This window comes from Pseudogymnoascus destructans (genome assembly GCF_001641265.1).
Source record: "Pseudogymnoascus destructans isolate 20631-21 unplaced genomic scaffold scaffold_7, whole genome shotgun sequence".
Taxonomy (NCBI): Eukaryota; Fungi; Ascomycota; class Leotiomycetes; order Thelebolales; family Thelebolaceae; genus Pseudogymnoascus; species Pseudogymnoascus destructans.
The window spans coordinates 1,453,878-1,477,429 of NW_020167526.1; the positions used below are offsets into that span (position 1 = coordinate 1,453,878).

A 23,552-nucleotide genomic window follows, 5' to 3' on the forward strand; every position below is an offset into this window, starting at 1 on the left:
ATACGGATGCACCCCGACTCGGAAGAGTACACGACTTTTCGGACTCGCTATGGATCCTATAAGTGCAAAGTGTTGCCATTTGGACTGACGAACGGTCCCGCAACCTATCAGCGGTATATGAATGACGTTCTGATGCAATACTTAGACGACTTCTGTACCGCGTACTTGGACGACATCCTAATCTATTCAGAGGACCCTACGGAACACATAGACCATGTGCATAAGGTCCTACAGCGTCTCCGAGAAGCTGGACTCCAAGCTGATTTGAACAAATGCGAGTTCAACGTCACCAGGACAAAATACTTGGGTTATGTTCTCACTACCTTCGGTGTCGAAGCGGACCCTGACAAAATCGAACCCCTTCGTAACTGGATCCGACCGACCACGGTTATGGGTGTGAAGTCCTACCTAGGATTCTGTGGCTTCTATAGACAATTCATTCGTAATTTCGGCAAAATAGCAAAGCCCCTCACCACCATCACTAGTCCCTCGGAGCCGTTCCGGTGGACAGACGAATGTGAGGATGCGTTCGAGGAATTGCGACAACAACTTTTAGCGGTACAGGCACTTCACCACTTCAACCCCGAATTGCCTACGAAGCTGGAGACCGACTCCTCTGATGGAGTGGTAGCTGGTGTCCTGTCTCAAGAACACCCTGACAAGCGATGGTACCCAGTAAGCTTCTACAGTCACGTCCTATCCGGACATGAGATCAACTGGGAGATCCACGACAAGGAACTATTCGCAATCGTGAAAGCCTTTGGAAAATGGAGGCCCGAGTTGGCTTCGGTACGCCACCGAGTTGACGTCTACACTGATCACCGTTCGTTGGAATATTTCATGTCTACCAAGATTCTCACAGCGAAACAGGTTCGGTGGATGGAGCTACTCTCCGACTTCAATTTCTGCATCACGTACACCGCAGGCAAGAATAATCAGAAGGCTGATATTCTGAGCCGAAGAGACCAAGACCTGGTAACGCAGCAGAAAGTGAAACTTGATAGTAGAGCGAGGGTATTGTTAGGTCCAAGCCGCCTACACCCCCGAATCAGCACCGAACTCGCCGAGAGCTACATAGCATCCATTAATTCAATGGACACCGCCAAGCCCCAGGTGCCCTTCAATTTAATAGAAGCGCTATGTGCGGACAATCGGAAGTCGTTCACTGAGACTCGCGCGAAACAACCCCTACCGGACGGATTCGCGATGAACGACCAGCTCCTCCTATACAAAGGCCGCCTATGTGTAAATTGCCACACTGACCTATGTACGAAACTGATCCGGGAAGCGCACGATCAAGTGTCGTCAGCACACCCAAGTGGCAGGAAAACCTACCAGTTGCTCGCCCCAAAGTATCATTGGGTCGGGATGGAAGCGGACTGTTTGCGGTATGTACGAAACTGCGTGAAATGCCGGCTTTCTCACACCAATGTCACCAAGCAGCAAGGCTTCCTACACCCGCTGCCCATACCCGAATATCCTATGCAACACCTCACCATGGACTTCAAGGAGTTCCAAAGGGACAAGCATGGATACGACAGCATCTTAGTGTTTATGGACCGACTTGGAAAGAGTTCGGTGACAATACCTTGCTACAAAACCACAACTGCCCACCAGATGGCGCAATTGTTCATCGAATGGATATACCGATTCGGACACACTCCGGACTCGATTGTAAGCAACCGCGGACCCCAATTCTTATCATCCTTTTGGCAAGAGTTCTGTCGAATTATTGGCGTTAAGGTTAAGCTGTCGACTGCCTATCATAAGCAGACCGACGGGCAGACGGAAATCATGAACCGATACATCGATCAGAGACTGAGGCCCTTCGTATCCCATTATCAGGATAACTGGAGCGAACTCATCCCCATAATGGACCGCGTGCAAATGACACTCTCCCACGCATCCATTGGCATGACCCCCTACTGACTCAAGTATGGAACTGATCCGCGTACGAGTTGGGATTGGAACACTCCGAAAAGCACCAACCCCCGGGAGACCCTAAACCGAGAGGAAGCCAAGGCGGTGGCAGACCGAATGCATACCGCATGGGTCCACGCAAAGGAAAACATGGCAAAGGCACAAGAGGAAATGTCTAAGCACGCGAATCGACGCCGAAGGGCCATCGACTGGGACGTAGGAGATAGAGTGTACCTATCGACCAAAAATTTGAAAAACTCTCGTCCTAGCCGCAAGCTGGGCCAACAATGGGTCGGACCATATACGGTGTCGGAACGGATTGGGCACGCATTTCGATTGGAACTACCTACCGGTTCGCAAATACACGATGTGTTCTCACCAGACGTACTTATGAAGGATCCGAACAATCCCCTACCTGGTCAGGATCCGCCTGAGCCTAGCAGCGAAGTGATAGATGGCGTAGAGGAATGGGAAGTGGAAAAGATCCTCGGTGTAAGGGTCCACCGGAAGCAACTACAATACAGGGTTAGTTGGGTCGGATACGATCCGGACCCGGAGTGGTACCCAGCGTCAAACTTCATGAACTCTCCCCAGAAACTCAGGGAGTTTCATACGGAATACCCAGACTTACCAGGTCCACCTCACGAACTACTAGGAGTTGTTACGGCAGGGGAGACGGGAAAGGAACAAAACTACGATCACGGAGGGAAAGACAAAGCGGAAGAAACAGAGTCATTGCTGTCTGCGACTCTAAACTAAGCACCCTCTGAGCCAGGGCACACTCGCAACCGTAGTCCTTGCGGAGGCCACCCTTCCCAAACGTCTCACCGGCGTCGCAACAGGCGGCTACCACCATGCGAGACGAAGGGTCGAAGTGACCCCACGCGAAAGACCACGCGCGAGTCCCCTCCGGCACAGGGCCCGTTCACCCAATTGGGTTCTCCCCATTCCCCTCCTCCTCCTCCCCCCTCTTCCTCTTCCCGCCATTGCGGGGAGCCACCGCAACAGCCCCGGCCAACTTCTCCACCGCCTTCTCCACCTTCGCGACCGCAGTCACCACGAAGCTCACCTCCTTCCCCACCTTGTCGGTGGTTTTATCCACCGTCCCCAGCAAGGAGACGGCGCGGGCCTGCCCCGCGAGGAGCTTCCCCGTATCCTCCTTCAACCCCTCCACCGCGGCGGCGAGGTCCTACCTAGGAGTCAGACCCAGAACAAGAACAACAGCAAGGGGAAAGCTTACCTTGATGGCGGCGAGGGTGGCCAGCCCCTGAATGTACTGCGCTCCCTCAAAGGGGGAGCGCAGGGCCGGCATGGCGGCGCTGGAGAGGTCGGCCACGCGCGCGACCTCCTTGTAGGCCTTGAGTGTGGTGGCCAGGATGGGAGGGGTGGCCGCTTCGGCGGCGACGATGGCGGCATATTCCTCCTCGAGGAACCAGAGAATCTATCCCCCAGAAAGTCAGCACAGGAAACCAACCACCAGACCGAACAGCACCCGAGAACTCACCGGCACACATGGTGCCTTCTGCTTCACGCAGTAGGCGCACTTGGAGCTTTTCTCGCTCCAAACGCACTCGTGCTCCATGGGAGCATCGTCGGGTGTCCCAATACGGCGCACGCATCTCATACAGAGGACGCGGTACGCAGCCGGGAGGGCCCCGGGGGGCAGCAGGACGGGCATCTTCGCGAAAAGGTTTCCTACAAAACCGTCAGCCCCAAGCCCAGAAGTTATCACCTACGCGTCGGCGCGCAATCATCACCTACTCGGTCGTCTGGTTTGTTTTGTTTCCTATGAAACAATCAGATTAGTATACAGTATACGAACAAGAGGGGCTACTTACTGGATTCGGGAGGTGGGTTCGTAGGCGGTGTTGTTGTAAAAAGAAGCCTTCGAATCCTGGGCGGAATCGGTTGCTTCATGACAACCGCTTAGAACAATAAATTTCGGAGGAGTAGTAGCGCGCGCACAGTAACTAAGAAACTCGCGACGCGCAACACCACAACCGGATACTATACGGTGCCAACTCGGACCTCAACAATCCGCTTTTATTGGGAACAAAGCACGCTCCGCGATCCATCCCACGGACGCATTCAGCACCACGATCTTCGAACAAAGACTACCTAGACCATACCGACACTCGGCTACCATTCGGTCGGCACACGGAGCCACGCGCTTTGAGGACAAAGCACTCTCTCAAGGGGGGGGGTAATGTAAGGATGCCTCCTTACACGGGGTACCCTCGGACCCGTAAGACAACGCGGAATAGGCGACATAGTAGTATAGCAGCATAGACGTTCTAGGGTCGGGGTCGATTCGGGCGGCAGACGGGAGTGGATCTACCGGTACGCTAAGGCCTAGCCGAGTCGGACCCCATTTAGGTACATAAGGGGTAGGAAGCTATAAGCTCCCCCTTCATCTTTTTTGTATCCTTCGTAGTAGACCTATAGGATAGAATACAGCATCACCTCCGACTCGCACTCCCATATGCACCTACGGAGAGCCGTATTCCCTGTGTCCTTACAGAGGAAGCCCTAGAGCTATTCCAAAGGACGTATGGTAACGACTATGACGCCTACCCTAAGGCTGTATGGGACTTTGCGAAGAAGCAAGTCCTGATCTAAGAAGAGGGTTGTCAAAAGAGGTGACACTAGGATATTGAAGATGAGTAGGAGGACCCTCACTAGGAGGGGCTGGAAATGGACACTGTTTCCATGGTATTAATGGAAACCACGCTAGTGTAACGCTGACTTCTAAATGATAGAAGACACAGAGGTTTCTTGCGTAAGGTTGACTTGACAGAGGAGGCAGGGGATTAGACACAAAGGCTTCCAAGTAACATGTTACAGTATTGTAAAGAATACTATATTGAGTTGAGCACGAAGCTCCTATCTAAGGAAATACGATAGTGGCGTCATGCCAAAGGGATATCCGTGGATAACATGGATAACATAATATCCATGATATCCAATGTTATCCATCACCTGATATTCTGTGGATCCCCGTGGATAACATGGATAACATAATATCCAAGATATCCAATGTTATCCATCACATGACATTCCGTGGATCGCCGTGGATAACATGGATAACATAATATCCATGATATCCAATGTTATCCATCATGTGAGGTTGCAGCCATAAGCGCTAGCCATAGCACTTAGCCGTAACAACTTAGAAGAGAAGACAAACAAGGAGTCATTAACCCTAACCTATAGAACTCGTCACTACTTTCAAGCCTAATGGCAAACCCCACAATCATGTCATACTGACATTCGTTGCACTCAGTTTGCTATCAAACTCAAGAGCAAACTTGGAAATCTCCTCCTCAAACCTACAAGTCACTATACATATTTTGGCTTATCACACCAACAACAAGAGCAATACTACTCAACGATTGCTACAACCATCTATGATTCATTACACGTCATCGCTCCTTAGTTACTGGGCCGATATTACCACATAGCATATCTCTACAACCCTCTATGATTCATTACATGACATCACTCATACTACCACATGACATATATCTACCAACTAGAGGCCTAGGAGCATGAACGATAGCTCTAAAAGCTCCTACGAACCTCTATGATTCATTACATGTCATCGCTATTTAGTTACCCACAAGATTGGTTAAGTTATGACATAATTTGTCTATGACATAATTTGTCTATAGGGGTACTCTGACCTGGGACCTCCTTTTACTTCCTATAGGCTACAAACCTAAGAGATGGTTCTATGGGATTCTCTTACGTCGACTACAGTTACCAAGCCTGGTAAGTCATGGAAAGTCTTGGAAAATGAGAGAACTACATTCCTTTAGCATAAATAGGATTGCCCTTTCCTTAAGAAAGGGCAAGCAGACAATACAGTAAATTGACTATCACATACTTCCACGTCTTTTCCAAGCTTCCAAGCATTTATCTTGTTTGTTACTCCTTGTTTCTGAAAAGTCAGTGAGGTGTTAACCTCTTGACTTACCCCTGAGTTCCCAGACTCAACATTTGTTGCAACTTGTCTGAACCACTTCACTACATCACACACCTGATTGCTGCGTTGTGGAATAGTCTAAGCTACAACCCTTTGGCTCTGTTTCCTAAGACAGTGTGTTGTCTTAGTAAATTCATCCCTTCCTTGGGTGGCTAGATTCTCACATCTGGTGCACCCACCATTACAAATCCTAACAAGGAGCGACAGTCTAAGAACGGCTCTGCTTTAACTGCAATAAGCCTAGGCACATAGTGCGAAACTGCAGACAGTTAAAGAAAGGGAATGGAGGACGAAAGTATGGCAAACAGCTTAACGCTACTTGGCAAGGTCAAGGCAGGTGCAAGGCCCCACAAGGACAGCTATGTGCCACGTTGAAGGAAAAAGAGAACTAGAGTATTACTACTTAGGATCTCGAGGAATTCCACTTGTCAAACAGAGAAGACAAGAACGACGACAAGGAGCTCACTAGCTCTTAAAAGCACCAGTTACAAGCATTTAAGAAGACAGCAAGTAAGACTCTTTTCAAGGAACAACTGCCAGGAGCAGTGAGAACCTTCAAGGAAGCCATGCTTTAGGAGACGGTCGACTAAGGAATTCCTGTGCCCAAGCCACCAATGAGCTGGCAGGACACTACACAAGACTGGGAGGTCGCAATTCGCACAATGAGGTGCCGACCAGAATACCCTCATCAGCAGGAATCCCGTGAAGCGAAATACACAGAGAAGGAAGCCACAGGATGGCTAGAGTACAAGCTCTGTGAATACAACGTCTAGGACGCTATCGCAGATTAGAGAATCGACGACATACACCGCCCTAAGAAAGAAGTCTATAAGACTCAATGAAACAACCTGTTACGAGTATTACAACAACTAGAACAGGAGGGAGAGTATGAAGCATCACAGCTTGCAGAAATCTAGGATGCAAATAAGTATCCTTCCTAGGAAAGCATCCATGATTGTCTATGTGCACGATATCAAACTGTATCATTTCCTTGTGTCTGTGTAGCATGACCATTTCTAATGGGATCGTCTCGTAGGTCACCATTCCATTGTTAGTTGAGATGGGCTCTCCATCTACAACCATTAATGGGTATAGGTCAGTCTTTAGTTGCATCCTGAACCTGTGTGTGTCTGCTACTTTCTTTGTCATAAAGTTGCCCATTGCTCCTAAGTCTATCATAGCTCTGAGGTGTTGCTGTTGTATCTTAACAACCACATATAGCTACATGCCGCCTGTTGTGGCGCATAGCTGGTTGGTACTAGGCCTCTTCATGTCGCTCGTCAGTGGCCTACTGTCGAGGACTCCTAGTTTTTTGAATCGTCTGAGGAAGAACTGTCTGAGGAAAATCCCTCATATTCACCATATTCTAATGGTCGTGGAACTAGTGTCCCTTCTCTTCTTCGTTTTGCTTCGTAGTGTAGGCGTTCGTGTGCTTCTAACACTTCGTGTTCCCCTTTCTTCTCTTGGGCGACAATGGCAAGGCGAAACACGGATCTGGAGGAGAAATAGCTGGGAGGATCAAATAGGTGGTGGAAGAAAAGCATGTCAAGGTTGGGTGGTCAAGCCCGACTACGAATCAACTAAATAAAACGATGAATGCATTTAGTAAGTGTTTGGCAGAAAGAACAAGGTCTCGCATGGGCTGCATGGTGGATGGAAAATATGTGTCTGCCTTTGCTTATAGGAGGATGACAAAGGGAACGTCAACCTCGACTTCTTGGACAACCGCTGCGGAACCAAGAGAGTCGGAGCCATCAAGTTCAAATGGCAAGTTGATAAAGCAGGCATCATCGAGACCTCTTTCAAAGCAGCAATCGAGTTCATCACGGCTACCGATATCATCATCATCGTATTCTGGGTCAAGGCCGAGTACGATTTCTGACTGGAGTTATGGAAGCCATGAAGCGTTTCCTCTGCCTCCAACGGCTGGATCATTCTTATCACCCTCGGAAGGTATCATGACACAGAGTCGTGCTCCGACAGATACAGATACCCTACCAGGAGCTAAGAACCTCCGAGTCTCAGAGATCATTACCATAGCAAATAGGCGCGAATACTTTGCCTCTTCTCGGAGGATTTTGCAAGAACATTCAGGGAGGCACAACGTGGAGAGTTCAATGGTAGGACCCTGGGTGGATAGTGAGAGTAGTGGCGACGAGGATGGGACGCTGATTGTGCGAAGTGTGGCAAAGTTAAGAGAGCCGAAGCCATTGAGGATCACAGAGGTGAGTAGCTTGGCAAAGATTTGCCGTCTCGGAAGGAGTAGAGGGGATTTGGAGTGAGGTTGGGTATTGAAAGGGGCTAGTCGTAGCTCTGGAAAACTGGGAGGAGTAGGAAGGCATTCGCTGTCGGAATATCATGGCATGGATGAATAACCATTGTCTCGCAAATCTGTGGGCGGCTCTAGGTGTGGATTATCCGATACCATGCATTACAAAAGCTCAAATGTATGGGCAGAGATAGATAATAAATGAAGGCTTAAACTGTAACAACAATGAAATTCCTACGTAACTATCCGCTCTCTAAGCCCTACCTGCTTCCCGACCCCATCCACTCCCATCATCCAATCCCAGTCCCCTCGCACACTTCCGCACCAACACCTTCTTCAACCACCATTCCCTCGCCAGCCCTCTCGTAACCTTAACAAACGTCTGCGGCGCCACGCGCCCCTTCTCCACCGCGCGCCCAAGCACAAAAATCGTATCCCCCAGCGCCCGCTCCTCCGCCACAGCATCATATAGTTGATTCGCCACCGCTGTCGGCGCCACGAGCAAATCATCGATACTCGGCGGCGTCATCTGCGGCGCGCGCTTGATCAGCGCGTCGGCGGACGCTAAGGAGCTATTCAACGACGCGGAGTTGGATGACAATGCCCCTTCAAGGGCTTCGAGCTGCGCCGTCTCGGACTGCAGGGCGTGTAAGGCGGTGAGCATGGCGGTGTGTTGTGCGGACAGGGAGTGTTTGGTGTCGATGTTTCGGGAAGCGGTTTTTTGGCGCACGGAGTGGAGGGCGACAGCGAGGGTGTGGAGGAGGGCGTCTTTTTGGGGGTTGGGTGGGATGGGGGGTGCTGGGGCGGCTGCCGCTTGTTGGGGAAGGGGGGTGGTGTCGTCGAGGAGGTCAGGGATGGGGGCTTTGGGTTGGGGTTGGGGTTGGGGTTGGGGGGTGGGCGGTTGCTGTTGCTGTTGCTGTTGCCAGGATTGATGTTGTTGCGGGTATTGTGGGGGTAGTTGGGGTTGGTTTGTAGGTTGTTGATAGTGTTGTGTTGGAGGCGCTCCATATGGTGCGCCATGGAGGGGAGGTGCTTGCCGGGGGTCGCGGGGTGGGCTCTGGTAGTGCTGTCCTGTATGAAACTGAGGTTGCGGAGGCAGTGGAGGAGCAGACTCATAACGAAGGTTACTTTGGCGCTGAGGTGCGTTGGAGGTGTACTGGTCAGGGTGAGGGATGGGTGGCTGAGCTGACCGTGAATTGGCAGATGGAGGAGGAGGAGGGGGCAATGGCGGCCCTGAGTTGACTGTTTGTGGCGGTTGAGGCTGGGCTTGAGGTCGCTGTACGATGGGTTCGTGCTGTTTTGGGGGAGGTGGCGGAGGCTGGGGAGCACCACCAGCGTTTTGGTGAGGGATTGGAGATTTTGTCATGTCCGGTGGAAGAGGTGGAACTGGTGGAGGTATCGGTCGTGGAGAAGCAACAGGAGTACTCTGTGATTGTCGGGAGACCACAGGAGGCTCTTTCGCAAATACATCTCGTAATATAGCGAGGAAGTCGAGTATGTTAGATTTCTATGCCATATGGTTAGTTTATACACAGGTATGATATCTGTTGCCTGAGAATGCAACTCACATCATAAAATTCTGCCCATCCAGCCAGATATGGATGATAAACGCGCCCTTGCGGATCAACGTGTTGGCCAGCCCTCACCATCATGCCCTCTGCAGGAGAAACGTATACCACAGGCTCATCCCGTGGGTATTGGTGGGGTATCCATACTGTAACTGGGAAGCGATAGGTCGTCCCTCGAAATGCGACGGGCAGAGTGCCTGATAGTTGAAGCAGGAGCTCAGATACGCCGTTTTCATAAGCTGGAGTCCGTTAGCATTTGCATTTGATAGATTATGAATAGACTGCCTCACTATAAACTTCTGTCTTTGGACTTAAACTGGAGTAATGCGAAAGGGCCTGGGCCACGTCATGATAGGTCCGGTTGACATCTTGGTATTCCTGTTTTCGTCAGTGCTGAATATGATGTAAGTAAAATAAGTCCATACACTTGTAAGCACGCTGTATAGCCAGTTTAAGACGCGTTGCTGAACTGCAGCCATGATTCCTGAAGCTGTCTCGAGGCACAACAATCACTGGTCTGGTTCAAGCTTTAGGTCTGATAGTGGCAGGAGTACTGATAACGGATCATTTATCGGGCCGACGGAGTTTGTGGGGAAGTCACACTATAAGCGGGTCGGACACTGAATTTCGCACCAATAATCAAGAAATTTGCAAGGTAATAACTCAACAACAGCTTAATAATATATATTAGAAGTATGTTTCTAGCTTTTTATACTTCGTTGAATTCCTACCTAATTATCTAGGAATAATCTATGCATTAATTCTCGAGATATTAAGTGTAAGCGCTGATGTAGGCGCTGAAATTTACACTAGGCCGTTATATCTCAATATCTATGGTTCTGATTGCTCTAAAACTGCATGTAAATGAATCTATGTGTATAGATAAAGCTGAATAGATATTAAAATATAATACTAAGTTGTTGTTGAGTTATGTTATTATCCTTCAAATTTCTCGATTTTGGGTGAGAAATCATATGAGACTCCTAGCGATCTATTTCTTTCTCTAATCCCTGTGAATGGAGAACATTTGAGCTAGACTCAGGTATATATATACCCTCATAGTTTCTTATCTCCGACTCGGACGTCGGTATAGCCTTAGACCCGTTCCGTGACACGGTGACACGGGGAATGCCTCGGCATTGCCAAATCCTTGTTGAAATATCCCACATGGGCTGAGTGGCTCTGAACGCTGGAATCTTCTAATTCTATTTGAAGTGCCAGTACCAGTCGTATTTTTCTTTTGCATTAGCCCTTGTCGAAGTTGCGCATACAATTTATTTGGTTGCACTGATTCCAGAATTGCCTTGCTATCTATCGCCACTGTACCAAGCCACTGTACCAGGTACAGCACCACTGAAGTCACAGCATCGCCGACAACGAGCAGAGGCGGCCTCTTAAGATTCCAATTGCAAGGTAGAACCGAGAATAGTGAGCTATTATCATATATTATACCATGGCACCCCCTTCAGACTCATCGAGCGCCTCGAGGAGAGCCCAGTCCATCGCCAGTCACCTTCAAGCACCACAGGCGACAAAGGCAACAGATTATAAGTTTGAGGGATGGCTGGGCTTAGACAAGACTGCAGCGGCAGGAAATATGGTGTGGGGCGAATTCCAACCAAAGACGTGGACGGAGGATGATGTTGATATTGAAGTCTCCCATTGTGGTATCTGTGGTTCTGATATTCACACACTGAGAAGCGGCTGGGTAAGTATGCGGCTACCTAGAATACAGCGAAAACTGCTAATGGCTGTTGCAGGGACCCTCAATCTATCCATGCTGCGTCGGCCACGAAATCGTCGGAGAGGCCGTGGCGGTGGGGAAAAACGTCAAGAACATTAAAGTAGGAGATCGCGTGGGAGTTGGTGCACAATCGGGCTCGTGTCTGAAGTCTAGCTGCTTTGAGTGCTCAAACGGACTCGAAAACTATTGCACGAGGATAGTGGGCACATACAGTAGCAAGTACCCTGATGGCTCCAAGTCATTCGGTGGATATTCGAAGTATGTGCGTGCGCCCGCCCACTTCGCCGTCCAGATCCCAAAAGAGCTGGACTCGGCTGAAGCAGCCCCGATGCTCTGTGCAGGCGTAACTATGTGGTCCCCTCTTAGAAAAGCCGGCGCTGGGCCTGGAAAGACTGTTGGGATTGTTGGAATTGGAGGATTGGGCCATTTTGGCTTATTGTGGGCAAAGGCACTTGGCTGTGACAAGGTTGTTGCCATTTCGCGCGGAAGCTCGAAAAGAGAGGACGCACTGAAGATGGGAGCCGATGAGTTTATCGCAACGCAAGAGGACCCAGACTGGGCAAAGAAGAACAGACGCAAGCTGGACATTATTATTTCCACAGTTTCCGACGCCAAGATGCCTCTATCAAAATATCTCCAACTACTACGCACCAACGGACGATACATCCAGGTCGGTGCGCCAGAGGAGGCTATTCCTAGCTTCAGGATTGGGGCATTAATTGGAAAGGCCGTTAAGATAGAAGGAAGCTCTATTGGTTCACCGGGAGAGCTCAGGGAGATGCTAGAGTTTGCTGCCAAGAAGAACATCCATCCATTTATCGAGAAGAGGGATATGAAGGATGCAAATCAAGCGATTGTTGATATGGAGGATGGAAAGGCAAGGTATAGATATGTGCTCTGCAATTAGTATTTGTGTGGATGTCTGTACAATAAATAGAAAACGAGCTTATTCTTGTAACCACATACAAAATGGCCTGTGATTTTAATAGTGTGTCACCACGCCTTTGAGTAGAAAAGGCTGGAAACAACTAGTTCAGAGAAGAATTGACAAGTAAGAACCTTTGTAAAAAAAGTTTAGTTTATGAGAAGCATCAAGTATATATTAAGGGCTACGGGTAAGTTACCTAATTTGGGTTTTCGTGATGGTTTATTAGCCTACAAACCTTAAACTATAGGCCAACATTTTGCCTGATATCACGTGAGTTGCTGTCGTCGCGCGATCCAAATTTGGTTTCGCGCGCAACTCAAGTTGATCGCCGCAGGAGGCTCAAATAATTGACTTCAGCTAACACCTCGGCGAGGAGGTGACCGTCAAGACCACATATATTACAAGCCTCGCTGTCGTCAGACCGACCAAACTCATTACACTTTTTCAGATCGACACTTCTTCTCCGGAACAGCCGCGACTTGTGGCGAGGCGCGCAGAAGCGCAAAAGGTCAACCTCACACTTGACAACGCGCCACCTCGACCTCACCTCTATACATCGCCAACTTTCGTCTCAAGATGGATAATATGGAGGATCAATACGATGAGGATGCATATGAGTTTGAGGGAGAGGCCGAAGAGCCTACAATCACGGCGGAGGCGTGTTGGACAGTCATCTCTTCGTTCTTCGAGTCGAAGGGGCTTGTGTCTCAACAGCTCGACTCCTTCGACGAGTTTGTTTCAACGTCCATGCAGGATCTGATCAACGAGAATTCGCAGCTTACCTTGGACCAAAACAACCCGCCCCCGGTTAACGGCGAGCCAATTCAACTTCGTCGCTATGAGATTAAGTTCAGGACAGTGTTTATTGCGGAGCCCATGATGACCGAGGGCGATGGAACGACTGCGCGACTGTTTCCCCAAGAGGCGCGGCTACGAAACCTTACATACTCGAGTGCGCTGTATATCCATCTCGACAAGAAGGTCTCGATAGCCGTTGAACGCCCGACGCCACTAAACGAGCTTGATGACGACGAGCAAGCCGAACTGGCCGCTGGCGGAGACCATCCAACCAAGGTTGTGTGGGAAATCGAAGACCAGTCGATGTCTCAGGAAGAGGCGGCGAAACTACCAGCGAATGAACGTCCAGTGACAGCAGAGCCCTTCTTCATTGGGAAGCTTCCAATTATGCTCAAGTCCAAGTACTGCAACTTGAAAGATATGGACGACGATGAGCTATATGGGTGGAATGAGTGTCCATACGATCAAGGAGGATACTTTGTCATCAACGGCAGTGAGAAGGTATTGATTGCCCAAGAGCGCAGTGCGGCAAATATCGTCCAAGTCTTCAAGAAGCCGCCGCCGAGTCCTACACCATTTATCGCCGAAATCAGAAGCGCTCTGGAGAAAGGCTCAAGGCTTATTTCATCTCTCACCATCAAGCTGCACTCTAAGGGTGATACGCAAAGAGGCAGCTTTGGCCAAACGATTAAATCTACTCTACCATATATCAAGTCCGATATTCCGATAGCTGTTGTATTCCGTGCCCTTGGTGTTGTATCTGATGAGGATATTCTTAACCATGTTTGCTACGATCGCAAGGATACTCAAATGCTGGAGATGATGAAGCCTTGTATTGAAGAGGCTTTCGTCATCCAAGATCGCGAAGTTGCCCTTGATTTCATCGGGAAGCGTGGTCAGTCGCTGGGCGTACCCAGAGACAAGCGTATCAAGCACGCCAGAGATATCATGCAAAAGGAGTTGCTACCCCATATTTCTCAGAAAGAAGGCAGTGAGACCAGAAAAGCTTTCTTCCTCGGATACATGGTTCATAAGCTGCTTCAATGCGCGTTAGGACGTCGGGAAACGGACGATCGTGATCATTTCGGAAAGAAGAGATTGGATCTTGCTGGTCCCCTTCTGGCGAAACTATTCCGTAATTTGTTCCGCAAGCTGACCGGAGATCTTTACAAGTACATCCAACGCTGCGTAGAGAACAAGAAGGAATTTAACCCTGCGCTGGGTATCAAGGCTACCACCCTGACTAATGGCTTGAAATATTCTTTGGCCACAGGAAACTGGGGTGACCAGAAGAAGGCAGCAAGCTCGACTGCAGGTGTCTCCCAGGTGTTGAACAGATACACATTTGCATCCACTCTGTCGCATTTGCGGAGAACAAACACCCCTATCGGTAGAGACGGAAAGATTGCCAAGCCGCGTCAATTACACAATACTCATTGGGGCCTCGTCTGTCCAGCAGAGACACCCGAAGGACAAGCCTGTGGTCTGGTAAAGAATCTCGCACTTATGTGCTACGTTACTGTTGGCACACCCAGTGAGCCTATTATCGAGTTCATGATCCAAAGAAGTATGGAAGTTTTAGAGGAGTATGAACCCCTGAGATCACCAAATGCGACAAAGGTCTTCGTGAACGGTGTTTGGGTGGGTGTCCACCGCGATCCTTCTCATCTGGTCGAAACTGTTCAGGATCTTCGTCGAAGCTCTCTGATTTCCCACGAAGTCTCGTTGATTCGTGATATTCGTGACCGAGAGTTCAAGATCTTCACAGATGCTGGGAGAGTTTGCCGACCTCTCTTCGTTGTCGACAACAAAACCGACAGCGAGAATAACGGCAAACTGGTTTTCAATGCTGAGCATATCAGGAGGCTTGAGGATGATTTGGCTTTGCCAAATAACATGGACCTCGAGGAGAAAGAGGAACGTGGCTACTATGGTTTCCAGGGCCTCATCAACGACGGTGTGGTTGAGTATTTAGATGCGGAAGAAGAAGAAACTGTTATGATTGTCATGACACCACAAGACCTTGAGGATGGCAGAAAGGCTCGACAAGGATATACAGTAGCGACGGGGGCGGAAGACTCCATCAACGCCAGAGTGCAAACAAAGCCCAAGGCAACTTCGATGGTGTATACGCACTGTGAAATCCATCCGTCTATGATTCTGGGAATTTGCGCCAGCATTATTCCTTTCCCGGATCACAATCAGGTAAGCAAACACGCATTTTCATGGGTAAAACATCGAATGCTTAATATATTTAGTCTCCGCGTAACACCTACCAGTCGGCTATGGGTAAACAAGCCATGGGCGTTTTCCTTACGAATTTCGATCAGCGTATGGATACCATGGCCAATATCCTTTACTACCCGCAAAAGCCGCTTGCTATCACTCGGTCTATGGAATATCTGAAGTTCCGTGAACTGCCTGCTGGGCAAAATGCCATTGTCGCCATTCTTTGCTACTCTGGTTATAACCAGGAAGATTCCGTCATTATGAACCAGAGCAGTATCGATCGTGGCCTTTTCCGCAGTTTGTTCTACAGAGCTTATCACGACCAAGAAAAGAGGATCGGTATGAATGTGGTTGAGCAGTTCGAGAAGCCTTTCCGTAGCGATACCCTCAAGCTCAAGCACGGAACTTATGACAAGCTGGACGATGATGGAATTGTTGCTCCTGGTGTCAGAATCTCTGGAGAAGATATCATTATTGGTAAAACCGCGCCACTTCCACCAGATGCAGAGGAACTTGGACAGCGCACCAAATCGCATACTAAGCGTGATGCGTCGACTCCTCTTCGTAGCACGGAGAATGGTATTGTTGATCAAGTCTTGATCACCACCAACGCCGAAGGTCTCCGCTTCGTCAAGGTGCGCATGCGCACAACGAAGATTCCTCAAATTGGTGATAAGTTCGCCTCTCGTCACGGACAGAAGGGAACAATTGGTATCACTTACCGCCAGGAGGATATGCCTTTCACTCGCGAGGGTGTTGTGCCTGACCTCATCATCAACCCCCACGCCATTCCATCTCGTATGACGATTGCTCATTTGATTGAGTGTCAGTTGTCGAAGGTTGCCTCGCTCATCGGAAAGGAGGGCGACGCCACCCCCTTCACCGATGTCACTGTCGACAGCGTTTCGTCGCGTCTTCGTGACATGGGTTACCAGTCTCGCGGCTTCGAAGTCATGTACCACGGGCACACAGGACGCAAGCTTGTTGCGCAGGTCTTCTTGGGACCCACGTACTACCAGCGCCTGAGGCATATGGTCGACGACAAGATCCACGCCAGAGCCAGAGGACCAACTCAAATTCTGACGAGGCAGCCTGTGGAGGGTCGTGCCAGAGATGGTGGATTGCGTTTCGGAGAGATGGAACGTGATTGCATGATTTCCCACGGCGCAAGTGCGTTCTTGAAGGAGAGACTGTTCGAGGTGTCGGACGCGTTCAGAGTACACGTTTGCGACATCTGTGGTCTTATGACACCAATCGCGTAAGTTTCTTCCTGTTTGTGGATATATAACGGCTTGTACTGACCAAACTTCTAGGAAACTGAACACCCAGTCGTTCGAGTGTAGGCCCTGCAGGAACAAGACAAAGATCTCGCAAGTGCACATCCCGTACGCGACGAAGCTGCTCTTCCAGGAGTTGGCATCGATGAACATCGCCGCGAGAATGTTCACCAACAGGTCGGGAGTGAGCGTCCGGTAAAGTTAAGAAAATCTCTACGCTACCACGACGAGAAGCAGGCATGTAAGATTGGAAGAAACACAAAAGAATGACTAGCAGAGATAAGTGAGTGATGGCAGCGTTGGTATGGTGAGAAGGTGGGGGTTCGGGTCTTTGCATAATATGGAGTTGGGTGCTTGGGTTTATTGCCCCAGGAGAGTATAAAGAATGGTACACCACCGGAAAAAGGTGCTGAGATGCAATTTTCCTGCATCTATCGTCATGCAGCGAAAGCGAGTCGATTGCGGAGGCAAGAAAAGGAAAGCTAAGGGCAGATATAGAGCTACCTTTTTGTAGAATAGTTCAGAGTAATTCAAGAGAGATGGTTATTCGAAAAATACAGCTTATGGACCTGCAATAATGTACAAGTTCCTATCTATATATGTCTGTGTTTGAGATTGTTCTGCCGGTTTGGTTTCCGTATGTAACTCCTAATTTTGACGCCGCCCAATGCTTCACACTATACCCCAGAGTATCGTACAGCCCTCATTGAATCCGTCTACCCCTCATTGAATCCGTCTACCGCCTTCGCTGTTTGTACATGCATGTTCATACACAGGCTTGCAACTACCCGTCACTGCACTCTCCCAGCGAACCAAGCTTCGTCACCGACCACCGCCCACATCTCCGGGCTTGGGCGGTTCAGGCGCACCCCCGCCGTCGTTAACGGTTTGTACTTTCTTGTAACTCTCCTCCAGAGCCTTCTGCATGTCGAAGTCAAGTTGCCGTTCTTTCTTGATGCGCTGTTGCTCCATGTCGCGGACGACGCCGGCGTGCATTGCCTGGGATAGTTAGTTAATATCTGGGTAGCCCGAATAATGAAGCGTAAGGAACTGGACATAGAGCCCCGTAATTGGGAAGGAAGGAAGGTGAGTTGGAGCTGGGGAGTGCGGGGGATGGTGGGGAGAAGAGAGGGAGCTGCAACATACCGATTTCTCAGCCTGTTGCTGGAAATGCACGAAGAAGACTGTGCTGAGCGCGAACAGCGACGTCCCCGCGAGGGTAAGCTTGCTAGCCCTTGACATTGTAACAACTATCCCAGCGTGTTGTGAAAGGGCAATGGTTTGTAGAAATTCGAGAATCTTTCGTTGTCGGGGGTCCGTACGTGAAGTGCAACCCTCCAAGTAGCGATTTGCAAAGGTGGAAAATGCCGAACAGGGGTCCGCCGTGGTCGAGCTTCCGACGACGTACCTTGGGACCCAGCCCGTGATAACGACAGAGCTTCGAATGTCAACGCGTGATCGATATTGTACTACTTGAACACTTCTACGATCCTGCAAATTCGCTGGCAGAGACTGCAAGATGGTGCGATATACTTGCTCTTGAGTGGCTTGGGATGATGGCTAATGATGGGGATACAGTCGGCCCAGAACTCAGCTGGTATCCAGACGCTGTTGGATGTAAGATATTTGGTGAATCGAGAGCTTGGGAGTGGAACTGACATCTACTAGGCGGAGAGAGAAGCACAGAAGATTGTTCAGAGAGGTATGTGATCTTAGAAGCTGATACTACTTATGCTGTGCTAACGTTTCTGCAGCGAGAGAGTGTATGTCGTTCGAATACACCCACCTCAAGGTGCGGACATCGTACAGACCAGCGAACTGATATGGATACAGACCGCACAAAGCGCATAAAGGAGGCAAGGGACGAGGCAAAGAAGGAGATCGACACATACCGCAAGACCAAGGAGGCCGAGTTCAAGAAGTTCGAGTCTGAGGTACGTCTCAGAGTCCAGCCACTTATGGCTCCTGTGCAGCACAGGCAACTGCATCTATGCCCTATCAATTCTGCGATTCATGGGATAAATCTACTACGGTGAGAATAGACATGCTGACTCGACTGTTAGCACACGAGCGGAAACAAGCAGGCCGAAGAGGATGCGAACAAAGAGGCTGAGACGCAGGTGAAGGAGATCAAGCAGGCAGGAAAGGCTGGAACAGATGAGGTGGTCAAGGCGCTGTTGAAGGGTGTTACAGATGTGAACCCACAAGCACCGCAGCGCGTTGTGGTGCCAGCATAGGTGCGAGCTCTGGTGATGGCGATGGTGATGGAAGTGCATTGAAGACTACGCCTTGAGCCGCGGCGCGCTTCGGATAGACGCTCTGGGCGGGGCTGCAAGGTGGAGGAAACGAGGTGTTTTGAGAGCGTTATTATAGATGTGGCTCACTACAGAAGTTGGAGAGTTATCAATGAAGCGTTGCACTCTAGGGGTTTGACTACTCTATCTTCTCCAACGCCACTTGGTTGAAGCTGATGCTGCTCAAACTTTGAGACCCCGAAACTATATCTATAATGATCTTCACCCCTGGAACCAAAAACTATAACTGTGACATATATTGAATTTTGTTAGAAACGGGCGCCCACCGCTGATGGAAAGATATCCCTTTGGCTTGGTTTTTGAGAAACCGGCTTTAGAATGTCCAAAAGTTCCCGAGGCATTAAGGGTCTCTATTTTATTCGTAGTGGCTGTAAACAACTCGACCAGCAACATGGTTCAATAGAGGCTGCTGTAAACCTCTGGGTGCCTGTCATTCACGGTCCCTAGGCTTCTAGATCCTCGGACCTTCATCTACGTCACCGCCGAAAATGTCCATCTCCACTTTCCAACAGCCACTCACATGGCAGTCGTAATAAACGTCAATGGCATCGCAACTTCCTTTCTAATGTGCAGATTTATAGAACGATGACAGTACTAGCTCGCCATCTCCGCTCAAGATGGCCCCCACGCAATGCGCCAATATTTGCAAGCCGTCCGAGCATATATGCTCCATCTCTACATTACTTGCGACGGGAGCTGCACGGCTTTCATAGGACCCCCCCTCAACTTCGGGAAAAGGCCGAAAACCCGAGCAGCGATCTTAAGATAAACGATTTGGAAAGGGCCATTGAAGATGATTTTGCGACTATTAGAGGGAAATATGGTACGCCTTTCGTCAATTCCCAACTACGAGCAATTGGACATTTCTGACCAAGGCTACAGCTACGCCTAAATACCCAATCGTGCTTGCCCATGGCTTGATGGGCTTCGACAAGCTCAAATTTGCCGGCGACTTCATCCCCGGTGTCGAATACTGGCGCGGAATTGTAGAAGCACTCGAGGCCAACGGCGTGGAAGTTATAACCGCCTCGGTCCCTCCATCTGCCAGCATTGAAGAGCGCGCTCTCAAGCTAGGACAGGATATTGCGCGGAAGGCGAATGGCAGGAGTGTCAATATTATTGCTCACAGCATGGGAGGACTGGATGCGCGATATATGATCTCGCGCCTCAAGCCCGAGAATGTCGAGGTACTGTCCCTGACAACCGTTGCGACGCCACATCGCGGGTCTGCCTTTGCGGACTTCATGTTTGAGGAGATAGGCCCGAAGAACCTACCGACACTGTACAAGATATTCGAGGGCGTGGGACTAGGAACAGGGGCATTCAGCCAACTAACAAGGAAGTTCATGATCGAAGAGTTCAATCCGAAGACGCCTGACAAGCCTGGCGTACAGTACTTCTCCTACGGCGCGGACGTGCACCCGAGTTTCTTTAGCGCGTTTAAGCAACCGCATAAGGTTGTGGAGAAGATGGAGGGTCCGAACGATGGGCTGGTGAGTGTGGGGAGCAGCAAATGGGGCACGTATAAGGGGACGTTGGTGGATGTCAGCCACCTGGATCTCATCAATTGGAGCGCGATCAGGGTGTTCATGGGCAAGATCAATGGGGGGAAGAGGAGGTTCAACGCTATTGCGTTCTATCTTGACATCGCCGACATGCTGGCCAAAGAAGGCTTGTGACGAGCCACGGTGGTCTGAAACTTGTCACGTTTTTACACGTGGCAAGGCAGATAGATTATGGGGATTTGGGGGGTTGAAGCATCACTTTAGGCTAGAAGAAGCGGTGCATATCACCACTACATTATAGCGGCGGTACCCTGCACGGCATCTCTATGAGGCCTCTCTCCTGTACTATACAAGCTTCATACGCGCTGTGGTTGAGGCACAGTTGGATTAGAAATAGATACCCAGGCACAAAAGCCAACCAAGCGCTCCCTTAATTTCCCCTATCACAAAAGCTTGTCGGGAGGCTCCATTTGCATGTTGATACGTATGTCAGCGACGCGGCCTTATGGCTGGCGGTTACCATAGTATGCCTCAAAACAAAACGCGTCTGATATCCGCCATTAGGTGTGCCCCGGGCTAACGTTAATGCTGAGCCGAGCCACTAGCTGCCGTAAACTATACAGTTGAAGCATCACTGTCGATGACGACGGTCGCCTCGGGGTTCGTATACTGTTTTCGGACCCGCCGGCGGGGAGAGTGCAGCGCATCGGATTATTTTCAGCCCTTCACACAAAACGCAATTGTTCCTTTTCGAGCGCTATGTCCTCATACTCCTCCTGCACAAATCTTAAGTTTGTCTCATCTGTAAATATTCGCAATTGATTCACTATTCCGAGCCTCTTATTCTATACCTCGCTGAGGGCGCATTTGTCGCTGTCAGAACGTCGAATCGCAGCGAGGCTGACGCCAGAGTTTGGGCTATTCAGTAACTGGGGGATTTTACGCCGACAACAGCTACTACGCTGTAAACCACCTACTTTAACTGTAAGCTAAATGACAAACCCCTCAGATGCCACCACCACCCGCTGACAATGTCTCTAGCACTGAGCGTCGGGTCCTTTCGCCACGGTGCCCCAGCCATGTCCGTCCGCGTTCACCTGGACAACCCGCACGCCTTCTACACAAACCTCGACTTCATAAGCGGCAAAATCGTGCTGAACCTCCTTACCGATGAGACCATATCCGCCATCGTGGTGAAGCTGGAGGGGGAGAGCAGGACAGTGCTGATGAAGCCACCGCCTGGGCCGCATGAGCCAAGGCGGCGCGATGATAGGAGCAGGATAGCCATGGAGAATCACAAGATCCTGTACAGGCTGCAAACTGTCTTTCCGACTGTGAGCAGCACAACTCCGACCGCCAAGGCATCGTTCACGCTTGGGGCAGGGCACCACGAGTATCCGTTTAGGTTTAAGATTCCGTCCGAATTACCCCTCCCAAGGTCGAAATAGCCCACTCACTAACGTCTTACGCAGATTTAATACTATGTGTGGCGATCAGAATATGCAAGCCATCGGCGTTGGGTTGGGTGGCCGCCTCGGGCTCATGGAGATGCCAATGCTACAGCAGCATATCAGAAAACCATTACCCCCTTCCCTGGGCGGCTTCCCAGCCGAAGCAGAAATAAGATACTTCGTAAAAGTCACAGTCCAGCGACCGTCGATATGGAAAGAAAACAGGAGGAACGAGATCGGCTTTAAGTTCATGCCCATCGATCGCCCAGCCCCCCCTGCCTCAAATGCAGAAGCGTTTGCGCGGCGACCGTACGCTTTCCAAGCTGGCTCGATCTCTTCGAATGGTAAGAAACGAGGGATGTTTGCGCGCCAGCCAACCGCTTTGTCGCCAGTTGCTCCGTCGGTCTTGGTTGATGCACGACTGCCCAGCCCGTCGATCTTGGTATGCAGGAAACCGATCCCCATGCGCATCATCGTCACGAAGCAGAATGATAGCCCCGAGTACGTGTTTTTAGTTGGGCTGCACGTCGATCTTATCGCCAAGACGGAGGTTAGGGCGCAAGATGTGATGCGTGAAGAGCTGAGCACTTTTCCGATTGTCAACCTTCAGGGCCTCTCCTTGCCCATAGGCAACCCCAGTGAACCGGTTGGGACCGAGACAACGCTTGATGATAAGCTGTGGGATCGTGCGCAGCTTCCTCCTACTGTTACGCCTTCATTTCATATTTGCAATTTGACACGAAAATATGAGCTTCAACTACGCGTTGTACTAAGCTACGGATACCCAGGCGAGATTCAGGTACGAGCTCCCCCACATCTCCACCCACCCCGCATGCTCATACTGGAGCAAACTGATATAACCTATACTAACACCCACCCAGCCACAAAAACAAATAATCCCCCTCCGCTTCCCCGTCGAAGTCTACTCCGGCCTCACCCCCTCCCCCGCCCTCCTCAACGCCCTCGCCAACCGCACCGCCACAACCACCACCACCACCCCCCACGAAGCGCCCGCCATGCCCCCGCGCCCCAGCGGCGCCCCCGCCGCCCCGCCCATCGACCCGCTCTACCCACCGCAAATGGGCACGGCGAACGCGGACCTGATGGGCGACGCGCCGCCGAGCTACGAGGATGCGATGGCGGATGATATTGGCCCGCTTGATGGGAGGAGAGAGTATAGCGGGGTGTCGAATGAGAATTCGCCTAGTGTGGTGGGGGGGGGGAAGGGGGAGAGGGGGGCGGTGCCGGGATACTCGACGCAGGAGGGCGGTGGTGGGGGAGGGGGGGGCCGAGTGGGAGTGGGGGGTTTGTTGCGTGAGGATAGGCTTGAGTGGTTTGACAGATGTGGGAATGTGGAGGGGGTAATCGGTTGCATTGCTCGGTGTTTGGAGATGGGAAGATATCAGATGGGTGGCGTTTTTTAGGTAGACTGGGGTGGGAGGCTGGCCTGGATGTGCCGGATAGATAATAACTAGATATTATACATCGTCTTTTCAACGGTCGAAATTCGTTGGCTACTTTACATGATATGCAAGGAGGTATGTTTGTTTTATAGCCCATTTT

At 50.3% G+C, this 23,552-nt stretch overlaps 10 protein-coding genes across 10 annotated transcripts; 7 read left to right on the forward strand and 3 right to left on the reverse strand.

Annotated features, from left to right (window-relative positions):
* Positions 1 to 2,845: 2,845 nt before the first annotated feature.
* VC83_03139 (uncharacterized protein) lies at positions 2,846 to 4,066 on the reverse strand (the record flags this gene model as incomplete). The annotated part of the gene is made up of 6 exons (XM_024466788.1): positions 2,846 to 3,109; positions 3,161 to 3,361; positions 3,425 to 3,615; positions 3,657 to 3,706; positions 3,759 to 3,890; positions 4,050 to 4,066. 6 exons carry the CDS (start codon positions 4,064 to 4,066, stop codon positions 2,846 to 2,848), a joined length of 855 nt encoding a protein of 284 aa, XP_024325244.1.
* A 3,431-nt stretch (positions 4,067 to 7,497) lies between these two features.
* On the forward strand, positions 7,498 to 8,187 carry VC83_03140 (uncharacterized protein; the record flags this gene model as incomplete). Its single annotated transcript, XM_024466789.1, has 3 exons — positions 7,498 to 7,510; positions 7,603 to 7,774; positions 7,803 to 8,187. The coding sequence occupies 3 exons, from the start codon at positions 7,498 to 7,500 to the stop codon at positions 8,185 to 8,187; spliced, it is 570 nt and encodes a 189-aa protein (XP_024325276.1).
* A 240-nt stretch (positions 8,188 to 8,427) lies between these two features.
* Positions 8,428 to 10,254, reverse strand: VC83_03141 (uncharacterized protein; the record flags this gene model as incomplete). The annotated part of the gene is made up of 4 exons (XM_024466790.1): positions 10,168 to 10,254; positions 10,033 to 10,120; positions 9,743 to 9,981; positions 8,428 to 9,681 (listed from the first exon to the last, which is right to left on the reverse strand). The coding sequence occupies exons 1-4, from the start codon at positions 10,219 to 10,221 to the stop codon at positions 8,428 to 8,430; spliced, it is 1,635 nt and encodes a 544-aa protein (XP_024325275.1). The 5' UTR covers positions 10,222 to 10,254.
* Positions 10,255 to 11,195: 941 nt separating this feature from the next.
* VC83_03142 (uncharacterized protein) lies at positions 11,196 to 11,585 on the forward strand (the record flags this gene model as incomplete). The annotated part of the gene is made up of 1 exon (XM_024466791.1): positions 11,196 to 11,585. One exon carries the CDS (start codon positions 11,196 to 11,198, stop codon positions 11,583 to 11,585), a length of 390 nt encoding a protein of 129 aa, XP_024325488.1.
* A 229-nt stretch (positions 11,586 to 11,814) lies between these two features.
* VC83_03143 (uncharacterized protein) lies at positions 11,815 to 12,393 on the forward strand (the record flags this gene model as incomplete). Its single annotated transcript, XM_024466792.1, has 1 exon — positions 11,815 to 12,393. One exon carries the CDS (start codon positions 11,815 to 11,817, stop codon positions 12,391 to 12,393), a length of 579 nt encoding a protein of 192 aa, XP_024325277.1.
* A 359-nt stretch (positions 12,394 to 12,752) lies between these two features.
* RPB2 (DNA-dependent RNA polymerase II) lies at positions 12,753 to 17,259 on the forward strand. Its single transcript, XM_024466793.1, has 3 exons — positions 12,753 to 15,417; positions 15,471 to 16,699; positions 16,755 to 17,259. Exons 1-3 carry the CDS (start codon positions 12,991 to 12,993, stop codon positions 16,915 to 16,917), a joined length of 3,819 nt encoding a protein of 1,272 aa, XP_024325279.1. The 5' UTR covers positions 12,753 to 12,990; the 3' UTR covers positions 16,918 to 17,259.
* Positions 17,236 to 18,178, reverse strand: VC83_03145 (uncharacterized protein). Its single transcript, XM_024466794.1, has 2 exons — positions 17,865 to 18,178; positions 17,236 to 17,717 (listed from the first exon to the last, which is right to left on the reverse strand). The coding sequence occupies exons 1-2, from the start codon at positions 17,958 to 17,960 to the stop codon at positions 17,541 to 17,543; spliced, it is 273 nt and encodes a 90-aa protein (XP_024325278.1). The 5' UTR covers positions 17,961 to 18,178; the 3' UTR covers positions 17,236 to 17,540.
* On the forward strand, positions 18,155 to 19,238 carry VC83_03146 (uncharacterized protein). Its single transcript, XM_024466795.1, has 6 exons — positions 18,155 to 18,240; positions 18,297 to 18,335; positions 18,387 to 18,420; positions 18,473 to 18,481; positions 18,552 to 18,652; positions 18,782 to 19,238. Exons 1-6 carry the CDS (start codon positions 18,238 to 18,240, stop codon positions 18,953 to 18,955), a joined length of 360 nt encoding a protein of 119 aa, XP_024325448.1. The 5' UTR covers positions 18,155 to 18,237; the 3' UTR covers positions 18,956 to 19,238.
* Positions 19,239 to 19,618: 380 nt separating this feature from the next.
* VC83_03147 (uncharacterized protein) lies at positions 19,619 to 20,712 on the forward strand (the record flags this gene model as incomplete). The annotated part of the gene is made up of 2 exons (XM_024466796.1): positions 19,619 to 19,856; positions 19,916 to 20,712. 2 exons carry the CDS (start codon positions 19,619 to 19,621, stop codon positions 20,710 to 20,712), a joined length of 1,035 nt encoding a protein of 344 aa, XP_024325447.1.
* Positions 20,713 to 21,617: 905 nt separating this feature from the next.
* On the forward strand, positions 21,618 to 23,492 carry VC83_03148 (uncharacterized protein; the record flags this gene model as incomplete). Its single annotated transcript, XM_024466797.1, has 3 exons — positions 21,618 to 21,955; positions 22,011 to 22,788; positions 22,871 to 23,492. The coding sequence occupies 3 exons, from the start codon at positions 21,618 to 21,620 to the stop codon at positions 23,411 to 23,413; spliced, it is 1,659 nt and encodes a 552-aa protein (XP_024325274.1). The 3' UTR covers positions 23,414 to 23,492.
* Positions 23,493 to 23,552: the final 60 nt, after the last annotated feature.

Coding starts and splice junctions, on each gene's coding strand:
- VC83_03146 (XM_024466795.1), top strand. Junction 18,336..18,386: donor GTATCCAGACGCTGTTGGAT/GTAAGATATTTG, acceptor GACATCTACTAG/GCGGAGAGAGAAGCACAGAA. Junction 18,653..18,781: donor TCAAGAAGTTCGAGTCTGAG/GTACGTCTCAGA, acceptor CTCGACTGTTAG/CACACGAGCGGAAACAAGCA.
- RPB2 (XM_024466793.1), top strand. CDS start 12,991: ATGGATAATATGGAGGATCAATACGATGAGGATGCATATGAGTTTGAG. Junction 15,418..15,470: donor CTTTCCCGGATCACAATCAG/GTAAGCAAACAC, acceptor TAATATATTTAG/TCTCCGCGTAACACCTACCA. Junction 16,700..16,754: donor GGTCTTATGACACCAATCGC/GTAAGTTTCTTC, acceptor CCAAACTTCTAG/GAAACTGAACACCCAGTCGT.
- VC83_03145 (XM_024466794.1), bottom strand. CDS start 17,960: ATGTCAAGGGCTAGCAAGCTTACCCTCGCGGGGACGTCGCTGTTCGCG. Junction 17,718..17,864: donor AGCAACAGGCTGAGAAATCG/GTATGTTGCAGC, acceptor TAACTATCCCAG/GCAATGCACGCCGGCGTCGT.